The following is a 25,091-nucleotide window of genomic DNA, read 5'->3' on the forward strand; positions in this document are numbered from 1 at the left end:
ATGATGCTGCAACCCCATGCATAGCCGTATGTCCAGGGGAAATCTCCTAACAGGGAGGGTGTGTTTCTTGCAAAAAGTGAATTTGGCTCGATAAGTCGAGGAGGTAGACGTACCGGCCCAATCAGATGGTCACCCACAATGCCTACCCAAATATTGAGCGAAAATCGTTCCTGGTGTCCGTGGACGTACGTGACATGAGGATTTACCCTTGCCCAGTAATGAACGCTTCGAGTGTTGTAAACGCCATTGCGATGGAAAGTGCACTCGTCAGTAAACAACACAATGGCGGGGAAGTCGGAATCTCGTGCAACACCTCGCAGAAACCACCGGCAAAACCCTAGCCTGTGTTCATAGTCCACCACAGGATTTAGGTCTTGGACAGGGTGGAAACTAAATGGATGTTGGCCATCATCCGTCAAAACCTCCCAGACTAACTTATGACTGACCCCCATGTCGTGTCCAACCACTCGAGTACTTGTCGTAGGTACTTCCTCGAAGCGCTCGAGAACAGTTTCTTCAAATACAGCATCCCGTCGTGTTCGAGGTCTTCCAGCATCACCATGATATCCCTCTAACGAGCCTGTTACGCCAAGTCACCGATGAACTGGTGTAAATATTTACGTGCGCGGGTGGTGTGTTGTTGGATATCGTTCCTCATACTGCCATCGAGGTTCAAGCGCATTACCTTCGCCTAGTCCGTAAACAAAAAACGTACCTCGTTGTCCTTCAAACGAATACTGTGCCGCCATGCTTACTGTAAATCGCAGGTGTCGTGTGTGTGCTCCGAAGCGAAGCTTACGTGTGAATGCCTGTGGCGTGAGGTGGAGACAAACAGCAAGACCTGTTCAACACGTGCGCGTACCACATTGGCCCAGTGACGGGGCGAGGGACGTTTGTATGAGCGAACGGACAATCATCAACTGACGAATTGAAACAGGGCAATCCCACGGCCAATCGGAGCACGTGCGCCAAGTTTCTTAGTTTAAAAATGGTGCGTTGTCCACCTACACAACATTAGTGATTTTGTTCCTACTGGCATCACCTATACAGGGTTTCTCTCCACCCTGTACATCCTTTTCGAACATTCTTTCAAAATTGAGTAGTTCAGACCAAATTTCATTTCAAGTATAAGAGGTGATCAAAAACTTTCTCTGCGAACGCCGTAGAGTCCGGAATAAAGATGCTAATGAAGCAAAATCCCAGTTAATTCTGAGGAAATCATCTCAGCGGCGCATGAGGTTGAAGACGCCAGTTTGGTGAAACACTATGTCCTGGAGCATGAAGAAGTCCGTAAGTGCGTGCTGCACATCCTTGTGCAAGGGTAATCGTCGACCCTCCAAGGCCTTTTTAAGAGTCTGAAGGCATGGAATTAGCATGGGGGTGGGGGGGTGATCTCGATTATACGGAGGGTGCTCGAGTCTCGCAGTTGAGGCTGGCCTCTCAGATCGACGCCGTCTTATGTCTACTAATTGTGACCAGCAAGAAATTTGGCGCACCATTCTACGACGGTGGCTTACGGCAGACATGCTGACTCATACACATTCTTCTTTCTTCGATGGCTGTCTGGCGAAGTTTGTCCTTTTGCAGCCAATGAGGAATAACAGTACGTTTGTCCTGTCTGGACGCATAGTTCAGATTTCCGCATTTGCTACACGCAGTTCGGAAAGACACGAATGCCATACTAATCCCTTGCTACGTGCCGTTCCTTAAATACACACATTGGAGTCACGCTACGGTACATATACGGTGCAGCAACGGCCTCAAGAGAAAACTTTCTGATCGCCCGTTATAGTTCAGTTCTTCGTCCTTCTGCACTTGCTTCAGTTCACCCCGTAGCTCCTACAGCCGGCCTGAGTGGCTGAGCGGTTGTAGGCGCTACAGACTGGAACCGTGCGACCGCTACGATCGCAGGTTCGAATCCTCCCTCTGGCATGGATGTGTGTGATGTCCTTAGGTTAGTTAGGTTTAAGTAGTTCTAAGTTCTAGGGGACTGCTGACCTCAGATGTTAAGTCCCATAGTGCTCAGAGACATTTGAACCATTTGAAGTTCCTAAAGCTGCTACATCCTCTACTAACTGGCAGTGAAACGGGACTTTTGCCATGAAAGGAGTTAAAATAGCTTTACTTCCGCCATTATCCCATCTTCTGCCTTTAAATATTCTGTGAAGTTGGGAAGGTAGGAGCTCTGATTAAGGGCCGTGTGCGTGCCGGCCCGACACATAGTTCCAATCTGCCAGGAAGTTACAATTCAGCGCACATCTTGCTGCAGAATAACAATTTATTATGGAAGGTACAGGACTAGCAAAAATTTGAGACACAAAATCCTAGAAATTCGGAAAACCAGAAAGTTTCTTATTTCAAGAGACCGACCTAAAAATAGCTATGACATATTTGTAGGTAAGGCACACCGCCCTATAGAAACACAATGTCCATCTTAGAGCTTCTTCTTATTTAATCGTATTGTCACGTTTCCTCCAGTATCAAGTCAAATCTGAAAGTAAGGTGGTCAATGAAATACAACACTTCGCAGTAAAAGCACTTTCAAACACCAATGTGCAGGAAGGACGGAAATGAACTCCTCGACGATGAATGCTTGTTTGTATAGAAACATCGTATATTCCAAAAATGCAAACATTACAAACATGATAAAACTTCCTGGCAGATTAAAACTGTGTGCCCGACGGAGACTCGAACTCGGGACCTTTGCCTTTCGCGGGCAAGTGCTCTACCATCTGAGCTACCGAAGCACGACTCTCGCCCCGTCCTCACAGCTCTACTTCTACCAGTATCTCGTCTCCTACCTTCCAAACTTTACAGAAGCTCTCCTGCGAACCTTGCAGTACTAGCAATCCTGAAAGAAAGGATACTACGGAGACATGGCTTAGCCACAGCCTGGGGGATGTTTCCAGAATGAGATTTTCACTCTGCAGCGGAGTGTGCGCTGATATGAAACTTCCTGGCAGATTAAAACTGTGTGCCCGACCGAGACTCGGGACCTTTGCCTTTCGCGGGCAAGTGCTCTACCATCTGAGCTACCGAAGCACGTCTCTCGCCCGGTCCTCACAGCTATAATTCTGCCAGTATCTCGTCTCCTACCCTCCAAACTTTACAGAAGCTCTCCTGCGAACCTTTCAGGAGTGCTAGTATTGCAAGGCACGCAGGAGAGCTTCTGTAAAGTTTGGAAGGTAGGGGTCGAGATACTGGCAGAAGTAGAGCTATGAGGACCAGGCGAGAGTCGTGCTTCTGTCGCTCAGATGGTAAAGCACTTGTCCGCGAAAGGCAAAGGTCCCGAGTTCGAGTCTCAGTCGGGCACACCGTTTTAATCTGCCAGGAAGTTAAATAATAGCGCACACTCCGCTGCAGAGTGAAAATCTCATTCTACAAACATGTTGTTGTGGTCATCACTCCAGAGACTGGTTTGATGCAGCTACTCATGCAGCTCTATCCTGTGCAAGCCTCTTCACCTCCGAATAATTACAACCTACATCCTTCTTAATCTGCTTAGCGTACTCATCTCTTGGTCTCCCTCTACAATTTTTACCCTCCACGCTTCCCTCCAGTACTATATTGGTGATCCCTTGATGCCTCAGAACGTGTCCTACTAACTGATCCCTTCTTCTAGTCAAGCTGTGTCACAAGTTCCTTTTCTCCCCAATTCTATTCAGTACCTCCACATTAGTCATTCGATCTACCCATATAATCTTCAGCATTCTTCTGTAGCACCACATTTCGAAAGCTTCTATTCTCTTCTTATCGTCCATGTTCACATCCACACATGGCTGCACATACTTTCAGGAAAAATTTTCTGACAGTTAAATCTAGACTTGATGTTAACAAATTTCTCTTCTTCAGAAACGCTTTCCTTGCCATAGCCAGTCTACATTTTAAATCCTCTCTATTTCGACCATCATCAGTTATTTTGTTCCCCAAAAAGTAAAACTCATTTACTACTTTAAGTGTCTCATTTCTCAATCTAATACCCCTCAGCATCACCTAATTTGACTACATTCCATTATTTTCATTTTGCTCTTATATCCTCCTTTCAAGGCACTACGCATTTTCCGTTCAGCTGGTCCTCCAGGTCCTTTGCTGTCTCTGACAGAATTACACAGTCGTCGGCAAACCTCAAAGTTTTTATTTCTTCTTCGTGGGTTTTAATTCCTACTCCAAATTATTCTTTTGTTTCCTTTACTGCTTGCTCAATATACAGATTGAACAACATCGGAGATGTCTGACTGACTCGCTTCTCAACCGCTACTTCCCTTTCATGCTTCTCGACTCTTGAACTGCCATCAGGTTTCAGTCCAAATTGTAAATCGCCTTTCGCTCCCAATGTTTTATCCCTGCCTCCTTCAGAATTTTAAAGAGAGTATTCCAGTCAACATTGACAAAAGCTTTCTCTAAGTCTACAATTGCTAGAAACGTAGGTTTGCGATTCCTTCACCTATCTTCTAGGATACATCCTAGGACCAATATTACCGCGCGTGTTCCAACATTTCCAAGAAATCCAAACTGATATTCCCCGAGGTCGGCTTCTACCAGTTTTTCCATTCGTCTGTAAGGAATTCGTCTCAGTATTTTGCAACCGTGACTTATTAAACTGATAGTTCGGTAATTTTCACACCTGTCAACACCTCCTTTCTTCGGGATTGGAGTTACTACCTTCTTCTTTAAGTCTGAGGGTATTTCCCCTGTCTCATACATCTTGCTCACCAGATGGAGAAGTTTTGTAAGGACTGGATCTCCCAAGGCTATCAGTAGTTCTAATGTAATGTTGTCAACTCACGGGGCCTTGTTTAGACTTATGTCTTTCAGTGCTCTGTCAAATTCTTCTCGCAGTATTGTATCTCCTATTTCATCTTCATCTACGTTCTCTTCCATTTCTATAATATTGCCCTTTAGTACATCGCCCTTGTATAGACCGTCTACATAATCGTTCCTTCGTTCTGCTTCCCCTTCTTTGCTTAGGACGGGTTTTCCATCTGAGCTCCTGATATTCATACAGGTGGTTCTCTTTTCTCCATAGGTCTGTTTAATTTTCCTGCAGGCAATATCTTTCTTACCCCTAGTAATACATGCTTCTACAGCCTTACATTTGTCATCTAGCCATCCCTGCTTAGCCATTTTACCCTTCCTGTCGATTTTATCTTTGAGACGTTTGTATTCCTTTTCACCTCCTTCAATTAATGCATTTTTACATTTTCTCTTTTCATCAATTAACTTCAATATCTCTTCTGTTACCCAAGCGTATCTACTAGCGCACGTCTCTTTAGCTACTTGATCCTCTGCTGCCTTCACTACATCATCTGTCAACGCAACCCATATTTTTTCTGCTGTATTTCTTTCCCCTGTTCTTGTCAATCGTTCCACAACGCTATCTCTGAAGCTCTCTACAACCTCTGGTTCTTTTAGTTTATCCAGGTCCCATCTCCTTAAATTTCTACTTTAGTGCAGCTTTTTCAGTTTTGATCTACGGTTCATAACCAATGAATTGTGGTCCACCTCTGCCCCTGGAAATGTCTTACAACTCTTACCATATAAAATCTGGTTACTAAATCTCTGTCTTACCATTATATAATCCATCTGAAACCTTGCAGTGTCTCCAGGCCTCTTCCATGTATACAACCGTCTTCCATTATTCTTAAACCAAGTGTTAGTTAGCTATGAGTAAGTTATGCTCTGATTCCGTATTCACCTACTACTTTTCCTTCTCTTCTTTTTATTACAGTCGAATTCCAGTCCCCCATGACTATTAAATTTTCGTCTCCCTTAACTATCTGAGTAATTTCTTCAGTCTCTTCATCAACTGCGGAGCTAGTTGGCATATAAACTTGTACTACTGCGGTAGGCGTGGGCTTCTTGTCTGGCTACAATAGTACGTTCCTTATGCTGTTCGTAACAGCTTATCCTTGTTCCTATTTTATTCACCGTGAAACATACTCCTGCATTCTAGTTATATGATTTTGTATTTATAACCCTGTATTCACCTGACCAGAAGCCTTGTTCCTCCTACCACCGAAATTCACTAATTCCCACTATATCTAACTTTAACCTATCCATTTCCCTTTTTAAGTTTTATAACCTACAAGCCCGATTAAAGGGTCCGACATTCCACGCTCCAATCCGTAGAACGCCAGTTTGATTTCTCCTCATAACGACGTCCTCCTGAGTAGTCCCCGCGCGGAGATCCGAATGGGGGACTATTTTACCTGTGGAATATTTTACCCAAGAGGACGCCATCATCGTTTAACCATACAGTAAACCTGCATGCCCTCGGGAAAAATTACGGCTGTAGTTTCCCTTTGCTTTCAGCATTCGCAGTACCAGCACATCAAAGCTACTTTGGTTGATGTTACAAGGTGAGATGAGGCAATCATCCAGACTGCTGCCCCTACAACTACTGAAATGGCTGCTGCCCTTCTTCAAGAACCACACGTTTGTCTGGCCTCTCAACAGATACCCCTTCGTTGTGGTTGCACCTACGGTACGGCTATCTGTATCGCTGAGGCACGCAAGTCTCTCCACCAACGGCAAGGTCCATGGGTCATGTGGGGAGATTACAAACATATGAAATTATAAATACCAAATAACTATTAGTTGTATCAGCTACCATAAATCACGGGGGTGAACGACGGCTGTAGATACATATATGGGCGAGTAGAAGTGCAACTGTTTAGCAACGATGCATCCAGATGAACCAAGGACCTACCAACAGCGTCTCCTCAACAGCTGTTTAGCGAACAGTGTTCGTATGGCCACTGCAGCAGGCACCTCGTTCATGCACTCACGCTGACTGCTGTTTATTGGCGACGAATGTTTTAATTAGCTCACCATTATCGCAACAGCACGTACAGTGAGTGGCGGCAGGAGACCTTTTCAAATGAATCACATTATTTGCTCCAGATGGCCCTTGGCACGTACAGGCATGAAATATCTGAAAGCAACAATCATGAGAAGTGTCCAGGCTGTAAGGTATCCCTGGGTGATCTCGTCATTCTGGAAGACACAGTGGATCAATATAAGTATGCGTCTGTCCTTGGGTATCCTGGTTTCTCTTCGGCACTATGACATCTACCAGAAGGACAATGGAACGTGTAGTACAGCTCTCAGTGTAAGTGCGTGGTTTACCATACTCCCCTGTCTACCAAAGAACTCGTATTTAAACCCAATCGAAAATCTGTGGGACCACCTAGTTCAGGCTGTTCCCGCCATGGATCCTCAACCAAGAAAGCTAGCCTAGCTAGCCACGGAGCTGGTGTTTGCATGGCATGGCATCCTTTTTGGATACCTTCCATAATCTCATTGTCTCCCTTCCTGCATGTCTCGCAGTGGGCCGCATTGCAAATGGTGCTAATTCATATTTTTGACAGGAAGTCAGCCGGCCGGGGTGGCCGAGCGGTTCTAGGCGCTACAGTCTGGAACCGTGCGACCGCTACGGTCGCAGGTTCGAATCCTGCCTCTGGCATGGATGTGTGTGATGTCCTTAGGTTAGTTAGGTTTAAGTAGTTCTACGTTCTAGGGGACTGATGACCTCAGAAGTTAAGTCCCATAGTGCTCAGAGCCATTTGAACCATTTTTGAACAGCAAGTCACAGTATTGTGACTGGGCAATGCAGCTTCTACCCTCAGCTATACCCTCTTGCATGTATTGCATAGGAACTCGCAAACACACACACACACACACACACACACACACACCAAAAAGAATTTGCCACATGTGTGTGTGTGTGTGTGTGTGTGTGTGTGTGTGTGTGTGTGTGTGTGGTGCTTTGCACAAAACGGTGATGTACAAGTTACGTAAGTGCTGGATATATTTAGGAATATGGGAAAAATACAATCCTGCAACTTCGCAACAAAATCGCGCGGAATTTTCGACGGCAACAACACACCAAAAATACTTCGCCACAGTGGAATAATAAATATCGGAAACGGGCGATACTGTAAAGTGTATCTTGAAAATCATCTGAACAGCCGTCTGATGATGAACTTGCGAGTTCTAAACCGGTAACGGCGCTATTTACCTAAATAAATAGCAGTATTAATTGTGGCTGGTTACTGTTTTCTTCTTTGTAAGAATTAACCTACATTAAATCCCCACTTCATTGCTACCTCAGAGATGCTGTGTCCCATCGCTCGTGCGCCGATTGTAACACCACATTCAAATTCACTTAAATCTTGATAACCTGCCATTGTAGCAGCAGTAACCGATCTAAGAACTGCGTCAGACACTTTTCTTATATAGGTACTGCTGACTCCAGGGCCGTCTCTGGCTGTTTAGATATCTCTGTATCTGAGTATGTAAGCCTATACCAGTTCCTTTTGCGCTTCAGTGTAAGAAGTACTTGCTTGCTCAGTAGCTCTATGTTGAGATCGACGGTTTCTGACCACTTTCTGTGTGATTCGTGTCCAGGTGCGGGACGAGCTGGCCGTCGCCGGTGAGCAGCCGGTGGAGGAACGCATCCCGGCCGAGGACGTGCTGGGCCGCACCTACTGCCGCATGCCGGCCGCCTCTGCCGCCGGCTGCGAGCCGTCGAGGGGCGCCGCTGACGACACCGACGTCGACGCCGGAGCGTCGCTGTACGACTAGGCGCCACCCCGCCCCAGCGTCAGGATTCTCAAGCTTCCATTACCACCCCACCGACCGTCGTAACTTAACCACACAGCGGCGTTAGCCAAGATCGGCCTAGGAAGTCAAAACACGACCTACTGTGTTATTTGTCTTTTTCATGCAGATGACAGACGAAATAACAGGAATTTGCAAACAACACTCACTGAGTACTTGAACTGCATAGTAATGCAACTTTGCTCGAATACAGTCTTCTTTCAAATATTCCGCCGAATAGAACCGATTTTCACTTTAGAACGAAATTAGAATTGTATTAATACCGACAGCTGCTCACGAGTGTTGATATTCATCAACGGGGACAGGTGAAAACGTGTGCCCCGATCGGGACTCGAGCCCGGGATCTCCTGCTTACATGGTAGACGCTCTATCCATCTGAGCCACCGAGGACGCAGAGGATAGTGCGACTGCAGGGACTATCTCGCGCACGCCTCCAGCGAGACCCACATTCTCACCCTGTATTCCACCCACTTCATTTGTAGTGTCCCACCCCAGTACACTCATTACTCGTGGAAGACATTCTTATCAAGTCCCGTAAGAGTTCGGGGAATATGTGTGCATCCGCACAGAAGAAGAAGGTCATGGCCGGTATTGCCAGAACTATATGCTTATATGTGTATGGTGTCTGTTCTTTCGGGCTCGTCCTAAAGAACAGGCACCATATCCATATAAGTTTTTATGTTTTGTCAGTTATAACGTAGAGAAGCTCCAAGGTCCACCACTACTGCAATCTACTGTGAAACTGTGTGTATCTGACGAACTAAATCATCTCCTAATGTATCACGTAACGGTTAGCTCTACAGGTATTTCTGTTGTTACTTGACGCGGTCAGACTGGAGAGACGCTATCTGCAAATGTTTACATTTATTGGATTCAGAGAAAAATGCTTTCTTTTTCAAGATCCCAATTCATTATTTTTATTGTTTACTAGTTTCGACTTAAGTTGTTAGTCGTCTTCAGATCAGAGGATAAAAGTTTTTTCCGTCTACAATCACCAACTGGTGGAACACATCGTCATAAATTTTGTGCAAGCTGCGTGACTCCATCTTACTACATAGCTTGAGGAAACAATATCTTGGATAATCTAACGTTGATGTTTCATCGAGCTGTGTAACAGGTTTGAGTAATGCAGCCGGCACAAAATTTATGACTATGTTTTCGACCTGTTTCTGATTGAGCGTGTAAAACAAATATTATGTGCTAGTTTTTTCTTCTGAAGACAGATAACGACTTAAGCCCAAACTAGTAATCAACGGAAATAAAAAAAATGTGATCTTGATCAAAAAAATACATTTTTTCCGAATCCAAAAAATCTTAAAATATTAATTATTATATCCAGCTAAATACTCGTGTTAACATCTACCGAAAGAATTGGTTCACACGATAGCTCGAGATGAGTTCATGCCTGGTGTTGTACATCCTGCCACGTAAATCGCTTTCGTCTTTTGTAATTATCATCTATAATTGGGTAGTGGTATTTAATGTAAATTCATTTCTTGTTATTGCTATGTACTACCGCTCGCAGCTGGCTCGATTTAGTTTATTGATCGATCTACATTGAAATATCCTCTTCTATAGTCGTCCAGTATCCGTGAAAAAGGTTGGAAACGTGCTCGTGAAGGTGTCAAACCGTTCAGACAATATGCCGGTCATGTACTAGATATGTAAACATATCGTGTGGATGGGTATCATTGTGTTGTGACACCTTTGTATTATGATGGATGAGAGAGTGAAAGTTAGGAAGGCAGACAGTGCACTAGTGTCGGCACATACATCGCTCCACCAGAACAACATTTACAGTTCTGCCCGAAGGTTGCCGTCAGTGGAGGCACGAACACTCAGTGAGATACTGGAGAGAGGTTTTAATCCATGATCAGGAGACGTCGCCACAGGTCATCGCCATCTTATACCTGCCACACTTTCATTGCCAAATACTAAGATTCCACAACCACCGGATTTCAAAATGTCTTCTTAAATACTGTGTGCCATTGTTTTGATGTACGTTCTATCTACAGATCTCTTCTCCGCAAGGTACCGTGTGATGTGCAGTGGAAGACACTTTGTATACAACCGTCACTTCCTTCCTTTCCTGTTCCAGACACAAAGGATACGTGGGAAGAAAAATTGTTCCTGAGCCTTCGTCCGAACTCGACTCTCTCTAATTTACCCTTCTTAGTCTTTTCACCAGATATTCGTAGGAAGGAGTGTTATATTGGTTGACTTTTGCGGCTGTAGGCTCTCGGAACTTCAACAGTACAGCGCTCGGTGATGGACGACGCCATTCTTGTGACGGCAGCCACTGCAATTGAATGAGCGTCATCCTGGCGCTTTCGACTTAGTAAATAACTTTAGACGAAACACGCTTTTTTTCTGTGGATCTTCTGTATTTCATCTGTCACTCATATAAGGTAAGAATCCCACACTGACGAGCAATACTCAAGTAATTTTTGTAAGCTTTATAGCATCTCGGAGTTTTGCGCTATAGTCTTCTCAATGGGCCATGGTCCACGGTACGTGTTTCTCTTCTGATTAAGCACATATTTTAAGGTACGCATAGGAAAATACATCCACACACCTTAAACTGTTAAACTTGGCTGTGAGTTTATACAGGTCACTCGCAGCTCTTAACTTACACAATATATTTCTGTATTTTTGTACACGGAGTTTTTGAACAATGCTATCAAATTCCGGTAGACAACATCTAAGAGGAAAAGGAATAAATACGGTCTCATAGAAATGAGTCTGGGAAGTGGTGATTTGCAACATAAAGGCGGTTCTATTCATATCAGGGGTTTGCGCTTTCTGCCAGAGGGCAGAAGTGGGACGGAGCACTATATTCTATCCTTAGTGACAAAGGCGCTTATTCGAGTAGATGAAACTATGTTTGTCACGAGAAGGGCAGATACGTGTCGCCTGTGAGGCATCGAGATAGAAATACAATCTCAGAGAATATTTGAATTGTATTGTTCATGAGAAAGCATCATATTGATTATCAAACGTAGAAATTATACAGCTAACCGGTTGCAAATAAATGTTTAGCACAATTGATCTAGGTTTCGACACCTACTATGAGTGTCTTCATCAGAATGAAATTTGTGAAACCGTAAAACAACATTGCGAGAAACCAATGGTCAGAAATTAGAGCAGCTATTCTCAAGTCAAAAATAAAATTAAATACGGTCCAGAGTTGTCAAACATCTAAGCCCATAGGATTAATAATGCAAATGAAAAAAGGCGATTACAGTTCAAACGAAAGTAATGTTTATTTAGTTGCACACTAGCTCACGAAAATCAACAGTAAACACACTAACTTCGAAAGAGCATTTTCCCATTATCAGTCGTGATGAAAACTAATGTTCGATGTTCTGACTAATAACTGTGAAAACATGGATCAAATCCAGAAACAAAGCTAATGTTCCTAACATTGCGCAAAATCGGTCACCGAAAAGTCAAATAACCTGATTCTTGTGAAGTCAAAGTATGGGCCAGTGCCAAATAGCACTATTCTAAAACCAACGTAAAGTAAATGAAAGTCGCGCTCACATAATTATTTTAAGTCCAAACAACGATCGTCTAAAACACAATGGCCACCGACTAGCAAAATACCACACGCGTACTATAACATAATAGCAGTAGAGTTTCGGTCATGTGTACATCTGGTCTCATTTGTACTTCACCCTTAACTCAGATTCACTACATTGTTCAAAATCACCCCGATTAAGACATAAATACCGGGAGCAATTGTCCTTAGATGAATCAAGCTGAGGCACATCTCACAATTTAACAAGGTTTTACTACTATGCAACTACTTAACAGCAATCTTAAACTTCCCAATACTGTTTTAACCTATTATCCCTACTCTTTGTTTTGCAATTACTGTGTACTTCAGTTCAGAACTACTTCATGGTCCAGTGTTTACTCGCTATTTATGTTGCACGCTTAGGAAGATTTTTTTATGTGCATTCGCTTTTAAGTCCAAAATTCTGAAACCAGTGTATACGTACCTACCAGGTCAACAAGTAGGTGTATCGAATCTAATTTTCTGGAGTACTTGGACGTTTCTTTAAAATCCTAGATCTCGCTTGTTCGATTGTAATAAGTTAAAGTCTTTCAGGCTCACTGGGGATCATGCACATTCCTCATTACAGCTAAGGAGGTATAAGTTAAGTTTTCGGAATACTTTAGTCTACAGAAAGTTCCAGCCGACGTAGTGCAAGCCGAGCAAGGTGGCGCAGTGGTTAGCACACGGGACTCACACTCGGAAGAGGAACGGTTCAAACACGCGTCCGGCCATCGAGATTTAGGTTTCCCGTGATTTCCATAAATCGCTTCAGGCAAATGCCGGGACGGTTTCTTTGAAAGGGCACCGACGACTTCCTTCCCTAATCGGATGGGACGAATGGCCTCACACTTTGTTCCCCCCCCCCTCCCCCCCCCTCGCAGTTTGGTCACTCACTCACTCACTCACTCACTCCCCCCTCCCCCCTCCCCCAAAATCAACCAACGTAGTGTAACGCGAACAGTAGGCCTAACTTTTCAGCCATATCCTTCTGTACAAAAAGTTGAGTAAAATTTCGAATTTTCCTCAATCTTTCAGATCTATATTATTTTCTCTTCCTGACTAAATTCACAAAAAATAGCATAGTACTACTCATTATTGTTTCCGTCACTGAAAATGTTATTGAATTTGGTGCGCAATAATCATGACAACAAATACCGTGAATCCTGAGCTACAATTTCTTTAGTTCCAATCTAAGACTTCACGTACCAGTACTGTTTAGTATATTCTCTTTTATTTGGTCTTGTTTCGCTAGAGAACATACCACATAACTTTACTTTTCTGTTGTGAGTAAAAGGTAGATTGTTATCAACTATACTTACAGTTTACATCAAGAGTATCAAAATTATGACATGCCTTTTGCGTCTTCCAACGGCTATAGATCAGCAGTAGAACAGCGTAGATAGAACGTCAAGTGTCAACGTGCAGTCCTAGCGGTCTCTTCCAAGGAAGTAGTCAGACTGTTCGTTAGCTAGAAAAGTGGCATTGTTAGGATATGAAATACAAATTGGGTTGCAGTAGCCCAGATGAAAGAATTGTGATCAGTCTGTAAGAAAAAGTTAAAGATAAAACTAAATTTCCTACGTCTGTCAGAAAAATAGTGGTAACTCTACAGATTACTAAACAGTGAACATGTTTTTACGGACAAACATTTTCTGATGATAATTCTAATTTTAACATTTGTAAATTACTTAATAATTAACGTTTTTTAAGTACTGATGTAATCAATGTGCGAAAAGAAATTTACAAACGATAATGGTAACGAATTGTAAAGTGTGATAATTTTAATTCTAAAATCATCTCAGATGGTTCTGACCAATACAGTTCCACTATATGCGTATGTAACTCGAACATACTACTGTGTATAAGAAAAGTAACTCGAATAAAATTTATTTTCAGAAGTTAACAAATTATGTCACAATCATTTTTTGTAGAAGTTGAAATACTTACGCTCCATGGGACGTTCAGTTTGGCGAAGCAGCTCATTGGGAGTGTAGTGAACTGTAAGCAGTAAATTACACATATGAGAAACTGGGTTTGGTTCACAGCATCTAGTATCTACTACGGCAACAAAGAGAGAGCTGCAGTCGGCAAGAGCAGGATACCAAAAAGTGTGTGGAGAACACTTTTCTGTGTGCGTCTTCAATTTTCAAAGCAATGAATGATCCGTTGGATTTCGGACGTGCTACAGTGGAAGAGAGAATGTTCCTGCGGTTAAACGCCCGAAATCTAATGGATTGATGTTTTTCTAGTTTTTTACATGAGTACATGATAGGGGTAATAACGGTAACGACATAAAACGGGGGAATGAACTGGGAACGTTACGCGTTATCACTGGTCTCTCGCACGGCACCAGTCTACACGAACAACGCTATATGATGCGAAATATCCAGAAACCTACTAGTGGACGTTAATATGCGATGTGTCCACTCTCCACCTTTGTGACGGCTTGAACTATTATTGGGTACCTTTCAGTGAGATGTCTCAATGTCTTTGGAAGAATAGCAGCACTTTCTTTCTCAAGAGCGGAAACCGAAAAAGGTATTCATGTTGGACATTGGGGAATGGAGAGAAGTCAACGTCCATGTTTGGCCTCTCACCAAGCCAGTCCATTTCAGAATGTTATAGTTCACAAACCATTGTCATTATGACGCGAAGTATTAAAAATGTGCTCATATCCTTCCACATTTAGCGCAATAGGGGGACCACACCTTAGCCACGAGAAATACCCCCACACCATTATCGTACTTCCTCCATACCTCACTGTGGGACTGTCGGCACTGCACTCGATGGTAGCTAACATCTTCCAGGCATTCATCAAACCCAAACCCTTCCATCGGATTTCCATAGGGTACAGCGTGATTTAACCACATATTCCCAGAATGAAATTTTCGCTCTGCAGCGGAGTGTGCGCTGATACGAAACTTCTTGGCAGATTAAAACTCTGTGCTGGACCGAGACTCGAACTCGGGATCTTTGCCTTTCGCGGGCAAGCCCTCTACCACCTGAGCTATCCAAGCACGACTCAACACCCGTCCTCACAGCCTCAATTCCGCCTGTACCTCGTCTGCTATCTTCCAAACTTCACAGAAGCTCTGCTGCATACCTTGCAAAACTAGCTCTCCTGGGAGAAAGGATATTGCGGAGACACGGCTTAGTCACAGCCTGGGGGATGTTCCCAGAGTGAAATTTTCACTCTGCAGCGGAGTGTGCGCTGATACGAAACTTCCTGGCCGATCAAAACTGGTGGTAGAGCACTTGCCCGCGAGAGGCAAACGTCCCTAGTTCGAGTCTCGGTCCGGCCCACAGTTTTAATCTGCCAGGAAGTTTCACATATTTCCAGTTATCCACTGTCGAATGACGTCGCTCTTTACACCACCCACCACCTTAAGCATCGCTTAGCATTCGCTGCAGAAATGTATGATTTATGATAAGCTTCCCTACTAATGTGCCCCATTTTTCTTCATACGTAAAGTCATTACGCTAGCTGGACTCCTCTATTACTGTCCGCCACGGTAGCTGAGTGGTCAGCGTGACAGACTGTCAATCCTAAGGGCCCGGGTTCGATTCCCGGCTGGGTCGGAAATTTTCTCCGCTCAGGTACTGGGTGTTGTGTTGTCCTAATCATCATCATTTCATCCTCATCGACGCGCAGGTCGCCGAAGTGGCGTCAAATCGAAAGACCTGCACCAGGCGAACGATCTACCCGACGGGAGGCCCTAGCCACACGACATTTCCATTTCCTCTATTACTTTGGAACTCACAAGCGTTTCTCTGCGCTCGTATCAAGCTACGTTTTACAACCACCCTCTGTACTGCTCGACCGTCCCTGCTCCTCATTACATTAGTTATGCCTGGTCTTGGCTTAGCTGATGCTGTTCTATAGCGTTTCCAGCCACAGTCACGTAGTCCACAGTCTTCTTTGGCAGCTTTAGAAATATTGAAATGTCACTGACGGACTTGTTATTCAGGTGACATCCAAAGTCCACGTACGAAATCACTGAGGTCTCCTAACCGATCCTCTCTGCTATAGCTGCTTTTCTACTGACGAAACAATACTCGCCCCCACCTTTTATACTGAAGGGTCTGCCTCTCGTGACATCTAGTGGTTAGTGTCGCATTTAATGGCGATTTCCGGTTACTTTTGATCAAACTTTAGTTCAAGAGGATTATGTTTCTTCTTAGCAGAGTAGTACATAGAAGAACAGTACGAAACGTTGAAGACAGATTTGAGTAAAGAAGCATGTGACTCAGAGTTGGACATAATCATGATTGTTACTGCATTTGTACGTCGATGAACCAACGAAAGAGGAAAGCGTCAGGAAACGAATAAAAGTAAAAGGGAACAAATAGCAGTCAGTGCCAAGCCTGAGGGAAGGCGCGACTATTCTAAATGGATGTAAGGCAGATTTAAAAATCTGTGGGGATGATTGGACTGCGTAGTTATCACCCACTATGGTCCATGAGTAAGGAAAGTAAAGGCAAAGGTAGGAAGGAAAATAACGATTTGCTCATCATCAAAATTGGAAACTATTCTGCAGAAGAATAAGTGATAGTATTCTCTGATCTAGGAAGGAAGATTGCATAATGTCGTCGAAGCAAGGGAGGTATCAGAAGAAGATTGTAATAAGCAAAGAAAGATTTATTCGAAGAGTCTATTGATGTCAGTTATAGATACGAAAAGGAGGAATAAATTCATGAATGTCGGATTCTGGAATACGGCTTTGTATAGACGGCAAGTGTGGATCACTGGAAACAACAAGAAGAGGAAGTAGTTGCAATTATTGTGGTTCTTGTGATGTATTTGCTTTTAGTCATCATGTCGCCGATAGCAATGGATGTCATAAGCCGGCGTGGCCTCTCCCGGGGCCTGGTGGCACTCTGAGCAAGGGCCTGTGAAAGACATGGGCCCATGACCAGTGGGACTTCGTGGAATCCACGCCGATCGTATTGTACGCACAAGGGAAAAAAATCTTGGCGGGCGGCGAGCGGTCTCTCTGCCATCGGCAAGAGTAGAAGGGGCATCGGACTACATTTCAAACCGAAAGTAAGGAAACATTTGAAGTTTGTCAAGCGGATGCTATGTATGCCTTTCTTAACCTCTGCTTGCGGTCCATTGCGGTTGGAAGTGTTGGGATGATCGCCGACCCAGGCGCACGTTGTCAAGATGGAATGAGAGGACATTGGCAGGTGCAAAGGCAGTGGCAGCAGATGAGTTGATGGGACACAGGGCATACATTCATAACTGGCGATATGGTGTTTGCCCAGTTGCAATAGTGTCTGCATGTGGTCTTCTTTTCAGTGTGTGAAATGTGACCAGTTTCAGTGATCCATTCAACCGTCATCAAGTCCGTCTGTTGGCAAATATTGGTCCTCTAACCAACTTCCCATGTTGTCATTAGAGGGGTTGGTTGATGTGTGTAGTGAGCATTTCACGCATGAGTATATCTGCGGAGAAAATGAAACACCTACAGCCTTCCTCACATTGCTATTTACCGCGCAGCTTGCGAGCTAACATCCCAGAGACGTTCGGGCTCACATGCGGTTCCTCTTCGTCGAAATGTCTTGGCTCAAACTCGTCTAGGGGTTGAATCGCATGTGTCGCATTACACGCCGTGAATTAGACTGGTTAAATTGTCTGGCTGGTGGCAAGTATGCGAAATACAATGTTAATATAGCATATAATAACAGTAACAATAACATCGGGAACTAAATTAACAACCCATATATGATGTAGGATACACTGTTGCGATTTGGTTAGAATAATGTTTATTCAGAAAGCAAAGTAATAGCGAAAGTGGTCGTATTTAGAGTTACTGTTAGACTCGAGCGCATATCCATTTGATACACTTCTATCATTCACAATCTCATCGCGAAATACAAGTTACCTACGCGAAAAGTTAGAGTTCACACCAGGCGCGCGGCTGCTTACCACCCAGAAACAAAGTCCCACGACAGCACACAACGCGAAATTTTTATCAGTCGTTTCACTTCCTAGCTGCCTGAAGACCAACCGTCCGCTTTCGCGTCTGCATCCGAACTGTACCCTTTGGTGTATGTCCACTTTCGCGTCTGCAACAGCACTGTTTCTGCCCATCCCCGACAGCGTTTCCTGCGCGCCGAATATCGCTCAACTGACTAGGGCAGCTCCCTTTCCTGACGCCGTCCATCTGGTCGGCTTCAGCTTACTCTACATTATTTTACATTTTAACAGATTTAAATAATGAAAGTTTGACCACTTTCACGTTATAAATAAATCTTTGAATGCCAAAGCCAGTAGCCTTACACCAACGTGCTTTCTGATTAATAAATAAAAAGCACAAGTAACTATTATGCACCAAACTTTATAACAAATATTCTATTACCTAATAATTCAATAAGGCGTCATGCCGTCATCGATCAATGTGTTTTGTGTAGATCAGATGATGATCTGACGCTTAACTGAAAATACTGATAATTTAAATTTACTATATCTTTTAAACAAATAAGTTACAGACTTTATATACACAACATTTGTCATTTTAATTATGCGCTTCTATACGCAATGTCGTTGGTTAAGATCGACTAAAGCGTTCAGGTTTTAGTATTCAGGTCTTTGTAACAAAACTTGCAAATTTCACTTTAACGGTAAATTCTAAACTATTATAGATACTATTAATATTCAAGTTTTATTAGGATCACCATGAAATTTAATGATGGTAGATTAAAATTACTGTGGCTTGATTCCATGAATTACTACAGAGTTAAATAGTTTTCATAAATGTTTTTCTTTATGGTCGATCTTAGGTCCGCCATATTTAAAACTGCTACGTCTCCATGGCCACAAAAGGCTCCTACTGGGTTTCCCTATGACGTCTCGTCTGTCTCACTCGCAGACTGCAGCACTTAGGCCTCAACAGACAATAGACGCGTGTGAATTTCCCCATCTCGTGGTGAATCTGTTACCATGAGACAACACGGTTCGTTTCACAAGTCCTGAAGGCTGGCTTTTCGGCCATATACTTTAATGAGAGCACAATACTCGTTATCTCACAAACTGCTATTTTTGGCGCTTTAGTGCACCATCTTCAGGCCTTATTTGATGCTGAAGTGGTTATCACGTTCCTTATATACGAGGCATCAGTGGATAACAACTGGTTTGTGCAGACTTCCTGACGCAGGGATGGACCTACAAAAAAGTATTTGATTTTTGTTCCCTTTCATGGCAGTTTGGGAAGTTGGTTATAGGACCAACGTTAGCCAGTAGAAGTGCTTAATGATACCTTAATGATACCTTGATGATTACCGATACCTGTTGCATTTGAATAAAGAGATTTAGACACACGGCTGAAGGTGTCACCACTGATTCTCAGTAACTTAAATCGCCAAAATATGAGCTCTCCATTTGCTTGTACGGTCATGCCTAGGGAATGAACTCTGCAGAAGGTGAAAAGATCGTTCTGGAGTGGACTTGTTGCTGAGACGGTAAGAAGACGTTTGTCGTCGACACTGCAAAGGGGACACTTGCTGGCGAGCGCCGGGAGGAAACACCTGGCGTCCTGCCGCACTGACTCCGGGGCCGCTCCCAGGAGATGTGCCCAGACGACCCGCAGCGCGTCTTTTTCCGTGGCACCAGCAGTCTCATCACCAACTTGTAAATTGCACCACAGCTCTCTCATCCAAGTCTGCCTGCCAGTTCCACTTGTCTCACAGGAACACCATGATTGAATATCCTCCTTTCGACCCCGAGAGTCTTGTTACTGAACATCGGCATATTACTATTTTCTTTCCACGAGTAATAGCAATCTGAAAATTATAGTTGTATAACTGTGGTCCAACAGATATTTGTTTGCAAAAGTAAAATGTTTGTGTCTAATCTCCCTGCATTCTTGCAACTGGTACTCCAAATCCTTTTATTTAATATGCAAATGCCTCATTCAAATAAAATTTAAGATATTGTGATTCTTCTTCATTTAATATGAAAATGCCGCAACCAAGTGGAATCTAAAGTATTGCAATCGTTACAAAAAATCTCAAAAATTTCGACAACTAGGTGCTGTATTGGAAATAGGTACTAAATAGGTATTAAAAATAGGTGCTAAAAATAACAGATCAGGAAAGAAATCTTTGGATGATCCGTATCACAATACGGTGTGGGTTGCTGGGACACCTACAATTCTATCGAGGTAATTCTATTTGGGACTGGAAATAACTGTTGAGGAGAAAAGGAGCAGGTGCTTACAAAGGCTAGAATATGCAAAACCGATTATAAAGTTGAAACCAGTAGGTTAGAATGTTTTATATTATTAATCATTACACGAGTTGTAAGTCACTAACATGACTCAAAGACTACATATACAATGCTTTCAGCGGCTAGGGCGCCACATCCTTGGGTGAATAGTGAAGCACATATGCACGGTGTACTTTCGTGGCAGAGCCTCCCGACCATTCAGGTGTCTAGGCAGTTAGGTCTTGAGCCAGCATGCTCAATGTTGATGCGGAACAAAGCATTTTTAATCTGACATGAACTATTGCGCTTTCTCCTGCCACGGTTCTTCGTGGTGTCGGCGGCTTTTATTTATGCGTTTGGTTCAAACGTTAGCTTATTGTGAATTGATGAGAAGGGCGTTTGCACGCTGCAGTATTCAGAGTTTCTGGTGAGAGCGTTTCTAGGTACCGTTGCGTTGCCATAATTCTATGTTACATAACTTTTCAGCTTTGCAGGTGCATTTTCATTGTACGCAAAGTTAGTTCTCTTTATTCAGATCACAGTTTTCTCGGATATGCGAAGATCAGTATCGATCATTCATTAAGTCATCCACGGATATAGGTCGTGTTTCATGTTACTTTTCCGTTCAACTAATAGTACGAGGGCTGGAACTTTAATAGTGGCAACTATTTAGTTACAGCTCGTACAAAACCGATACGTGTTTCAAAGTTTTACTGACCTTCAAAGTATTCAACAGCATTCTGTATAACCCGTTTCCAGCGATGTGGAAGTCGTAGGATACTCTTAGCAGTGCCAGTTGTGTTGACAGTTCGAGCAGCGCAGTCTATTGCCCGACGAATTTGTAGCAGTTCTGAAGCGAATGCCATGAAGCGTTCTCTTCAGTTTAGAAATCGAGGTGAACTGACGACGGTTTAAGTCAGGGGAGTGCAGTAGGTGTTGTAGCATTAGCAGCCCCATCATTCAGGGGAGTGCAGTAGGTGGTACAGCACTTAGCAGCCCCACCACTCAAACAGATCAGTTACAGCTTGCACTGTACCGGTTTGAGCATTGTCCTGAAAAATGATGTTCAGGTCCTGCAGAAAGTGTCATCAATTCTGTGTCTAAGCTGGTCGTAGGCTGTGTTCCAAAACTGAACAGCATACAGACAGAAGTGATGACACTTTCCGCAGTACCTGACCATCATTTTGCAGGATAATGCTCAAGCACGTACAGTGTTTGTTTAACTGATGGGGCTACTAAGTGCTATACCACCTACTGCACTCCCCTGACTTAAGCCCTCGTGAGTTCAACTCGATTTCTAGACTGAAGCCGCGCTGAGTGTCCGTGCGGTTTGAGGCGCCATGTTACGGACTGCGCGGCCTTTCCCGCCGGAGGTTCGAGTCCTCTCTCGGGCATGGGTGTGTGTGTTGTTCTTAGAACAAGTTAGTTTAAGTAGTAAGTAAGTCTAGGGACCGATGACCTCAGCAGTTTGGTCCCTTAGGAATTCAAGCACAGTTGAACATTTTTTTCTAAACTGAAGGAAACACTTCACGGCATTAGCTTCAGAAATGCTACAGATTCATCGGGCAATAGACCGCGCCACTCAAACTGTCAACACAACTTGCACTGCCAAGAGTATCCTACGACTTCCACATCGTTGACAAGGGGTTATACACAATGCTGGTGACTACTTTGAAGGTCAGTAAAACTTTGAAACACGTATCTATTTTTTACGAGCTGTAAATAAATAGTTACAACCAACTATTAAAGTTACAACCCTCGTATTACGCTGATATGAGAATATACGTGATTCTTTTCTGGTTTTGAGGATACGTTACAGTCCCACATGGTCCCTTAGAGGACAGATGTATTTATTGCTATGAACGTTCATGTTTAATTATTGAATAATAATGCGTGTTAATGTGTGATCTATCGTTTGTTATTTTTCTTGTTAATTTCTAAACCTCACGAGTTTTATGCTCAATCCAAAAGCACTTCTTTATTCTGTAGCTGATGGGAGCAATGCTCCCTGGAAGCAATGTCCATTCCGCGGCATTAATAGAGTGTCAAACTTCTTTCGGAAAACAGAATATCATTTTCAGTCCATATAATTTAGGGTCGAGTTGCAGAGTACTTCGAGACGCTTCCTGCAGAGTGAACGGAGAGTTTGTTCTTCTGTTATTCGTGTTTCTCGGTATCAGATGTTATGCAATACCATGTGCTGTTTACATCTGCATGGCATGTGTTTTCTCTACAACAAAAGACGCAGCTACACTTGTAGATTGTGTTAGGACGAATGAGCGCGTCTTAGTTATAAGTTTTCATTACTTTAAGACTTTTGTACACCCCTTCATATATTCCATTGCGCTACGAAAAAGTGCTCACTGCATTATATTATAGTGATAGAAGTCATATATCGTTGTTATTAATCCATGGTTCATAATTTGGAACAAGAAGAAGATTATTTTTGCGGCATTAAAATCGGAGTCAAAACAGACGTGCTCTGAAGTCAATGTGTAACAGATTGTAGCAAAGGTGATCTGGTCAGGCATAAATGAAAGACTTGGTTAAGGATTATCGTAAACAGATATATTCAATGTAGGTTATACAGACGGGTTTGTCGAGGTAGCGCAGTAAGACTGTAAAGTAGTCTCAGCGATCCATGAGATGAAGTTAATTTTTATGTCAGAATAAAGTCAAGAAAAATTGTTTGCTGGAAGTCTTTTCTGGAGGCACCGTCCAGCCTGGAACCAACGATCCAGGAGGCGACCAGAAGTCATCAAGTGACTGCACCTAGTGTGTGTATAGTGGCCATCTTGTCAGTATATCACGTTACACAAGAATAAATGACCTCTGCCGATGTGACCATCCTGCTAGAATCAATTATACTTGAAAATTACGAAAAAATATTAAACAGAAACAATCAAAGAAATATTGAATTATCTGAGCAACGTGCACAACAATGTGGTTGGCCCAGGAAGAGGAAAGATGGAGGTTAGAGTGGGGCTCTCTCTCCTCATCCTTCACTCCTGGCCCTCTCCCCTTTCCCACCACCCACACGCAACGACCATTACTCGTGTCTCAAACCCCCCTCGGCACCCTCACACAGGCTGCTCCCCCCACACTTGTATCAAAGGTAAATTAATAAATACCTGTCTTTCAAAAAATGCAGCTCATTTCATTTGTAACTCTTAAAAAAGAAATAATAATACCTCCGCTGTTATATGAATACTTGACACAACTGCTCTTCCCTCCACCAATGCAAGAAGCTACATTTTACCAACATGAGCTCTGTTATGTCTTGTACATACAACAGTTTCGATGTTGAAACTTGAAATTCTTTTCAGTTCCAGATGATCATTGTTATCAGAAACTGTCATTAAAAACGTAACTGCTTCATTTTTAAGATCTTCGCCTCGCACAGTAGATATAAAATATACATTCCTTTCTGCTGCTCTCATCGTAGTATGTATACTTCATTTATCTAAGCAAGGTACAGGAATATATGACACGTACATACATGTATCAAAACATACATGTATCAAAACATGTGGTGCGTATTAGAAATCTTCTCAGTGACAAATCTAAAGTGTTCAGTAAGAAAAATTTACGTGTGCAACAATAAGATACATACATGTATCAAAACATGTGGTGCATGTTAGAAATCTTCTCAATGACCAATCTAAATTGTTCAGTGAGAAAAATTTACGTGTGCAACAATAAGAATGCAGTGGGAATGTTTTCACATCTGTTGGACGAATGTTATGAAAACAAACACTCCAAACCGACATTTCACGACAATTAATCTGTAAAAACACACCACATGTCATAAAGAAATCGTGTAAACCGTCTGAGGATGAATCACAACGATTCGAAACCGGTAACGGTACCCTTTGAATAAAGGAACTGAAAGTAAATTTGTGGCTGGTTGCTGTCCCAACACCATCAACATTTGCGTGTTATTACTATGAACGGCTGAAAAAGAACGGAGACTACAACTATTGTTTTTTCCGAGAGCATGAAGTTCTACTGTATGATTAAATGACGATAGCATCTTCTTGCGTAAAATATTCCAAAGGTAAAATAGTCCCCCATTAGGGGCTACACAGGAGGACAAAGTGAAAAAAACAAAAAAAAAAGGAATGTTAGATCCCTTAATCAGGTAGGTAAGTTAGACGTTTTGAAAAGGGAAATGGACGAGCTGAAGTTAGATGTACTTTACGGAAGTAAGATGTCGGAAAGAAAAGAACTTCTTCTCAAGTGAATATAGGATTATAAAAACAAAATCAAATACTGGTAATGCAGGAGCCAGTCTAATAATGAATAATAAAACAAGAATGCGCGTAAGATACTACGAACAGTATACTAAACGCATTATTGTAGCCAAGATAGACTCAAAGACAATAACCACCACAGTAATATTATATGCCAAATAGCTCCGCAAGTGATGAATTCGAAGGACTATATTATGAAATTATTCAAAAAGCTAAGGGGGACGAAAATTTAATTGTGTCTTTACTCGAATTCGATTGTAGGGAACGAAAGACACGGACAAATAATAGAACATTGACTGGAGGGAGGGGGGTGTTGGGTTGATCGAAATGAAAGTTTCGTGGAAGAACTTTGCATAGAGCACAATTTAATCGTTACTAACACTTGCTATAGGAATGGTGTAAGAAAGTCGTATACGTGGGAAACACCGGCAGACACTTGAATGTTTCA

The 25,091-nt window shown here is 42.9% G+C and overlaps 1 protein-coding gene across 1 annotated transcript in view; it reads left to right on the forward strand.

The window, feature by feature from the left end:
* LOC124622934 (dipeptidase 1-like) overlaps nt 1-23,166 on the forward strand; it is a 149,319-nt gene extending 126,153 nt beyond the window's left edge. Inside the window, exons 10-11 of the mRNA XM_047148725.1 lie at nt 8,410-8,514; nt 23,059-23,166. Coding sequence (XP_047004681.1) covers nt 8,410-8,514; nt 23,059-23,166 — 213 coding nt within the window. The remainder of the gene's footprint in view (nt 1-8,409; nt 8,515-23,058) is intronic.
* The last annotated feature ends 1,925 nt before the right edge of the window (nt 23,167-25,091 follow it).

This window comes from Schistocerca americana, chromosome 7, assembly GCF_021461395.2.
Source record: "Schistocerca americana isolate TAMUIC-IGC-003095 chromosome 7, iqSchAmer2.1, whole genome shotgun sequence".
Lineage (NCBI taxonomy): Eukaryota > Metazoa > Arthropoda > Insecta > Orthoptera > Acrididae > Schistocerca > Schistocerca americana.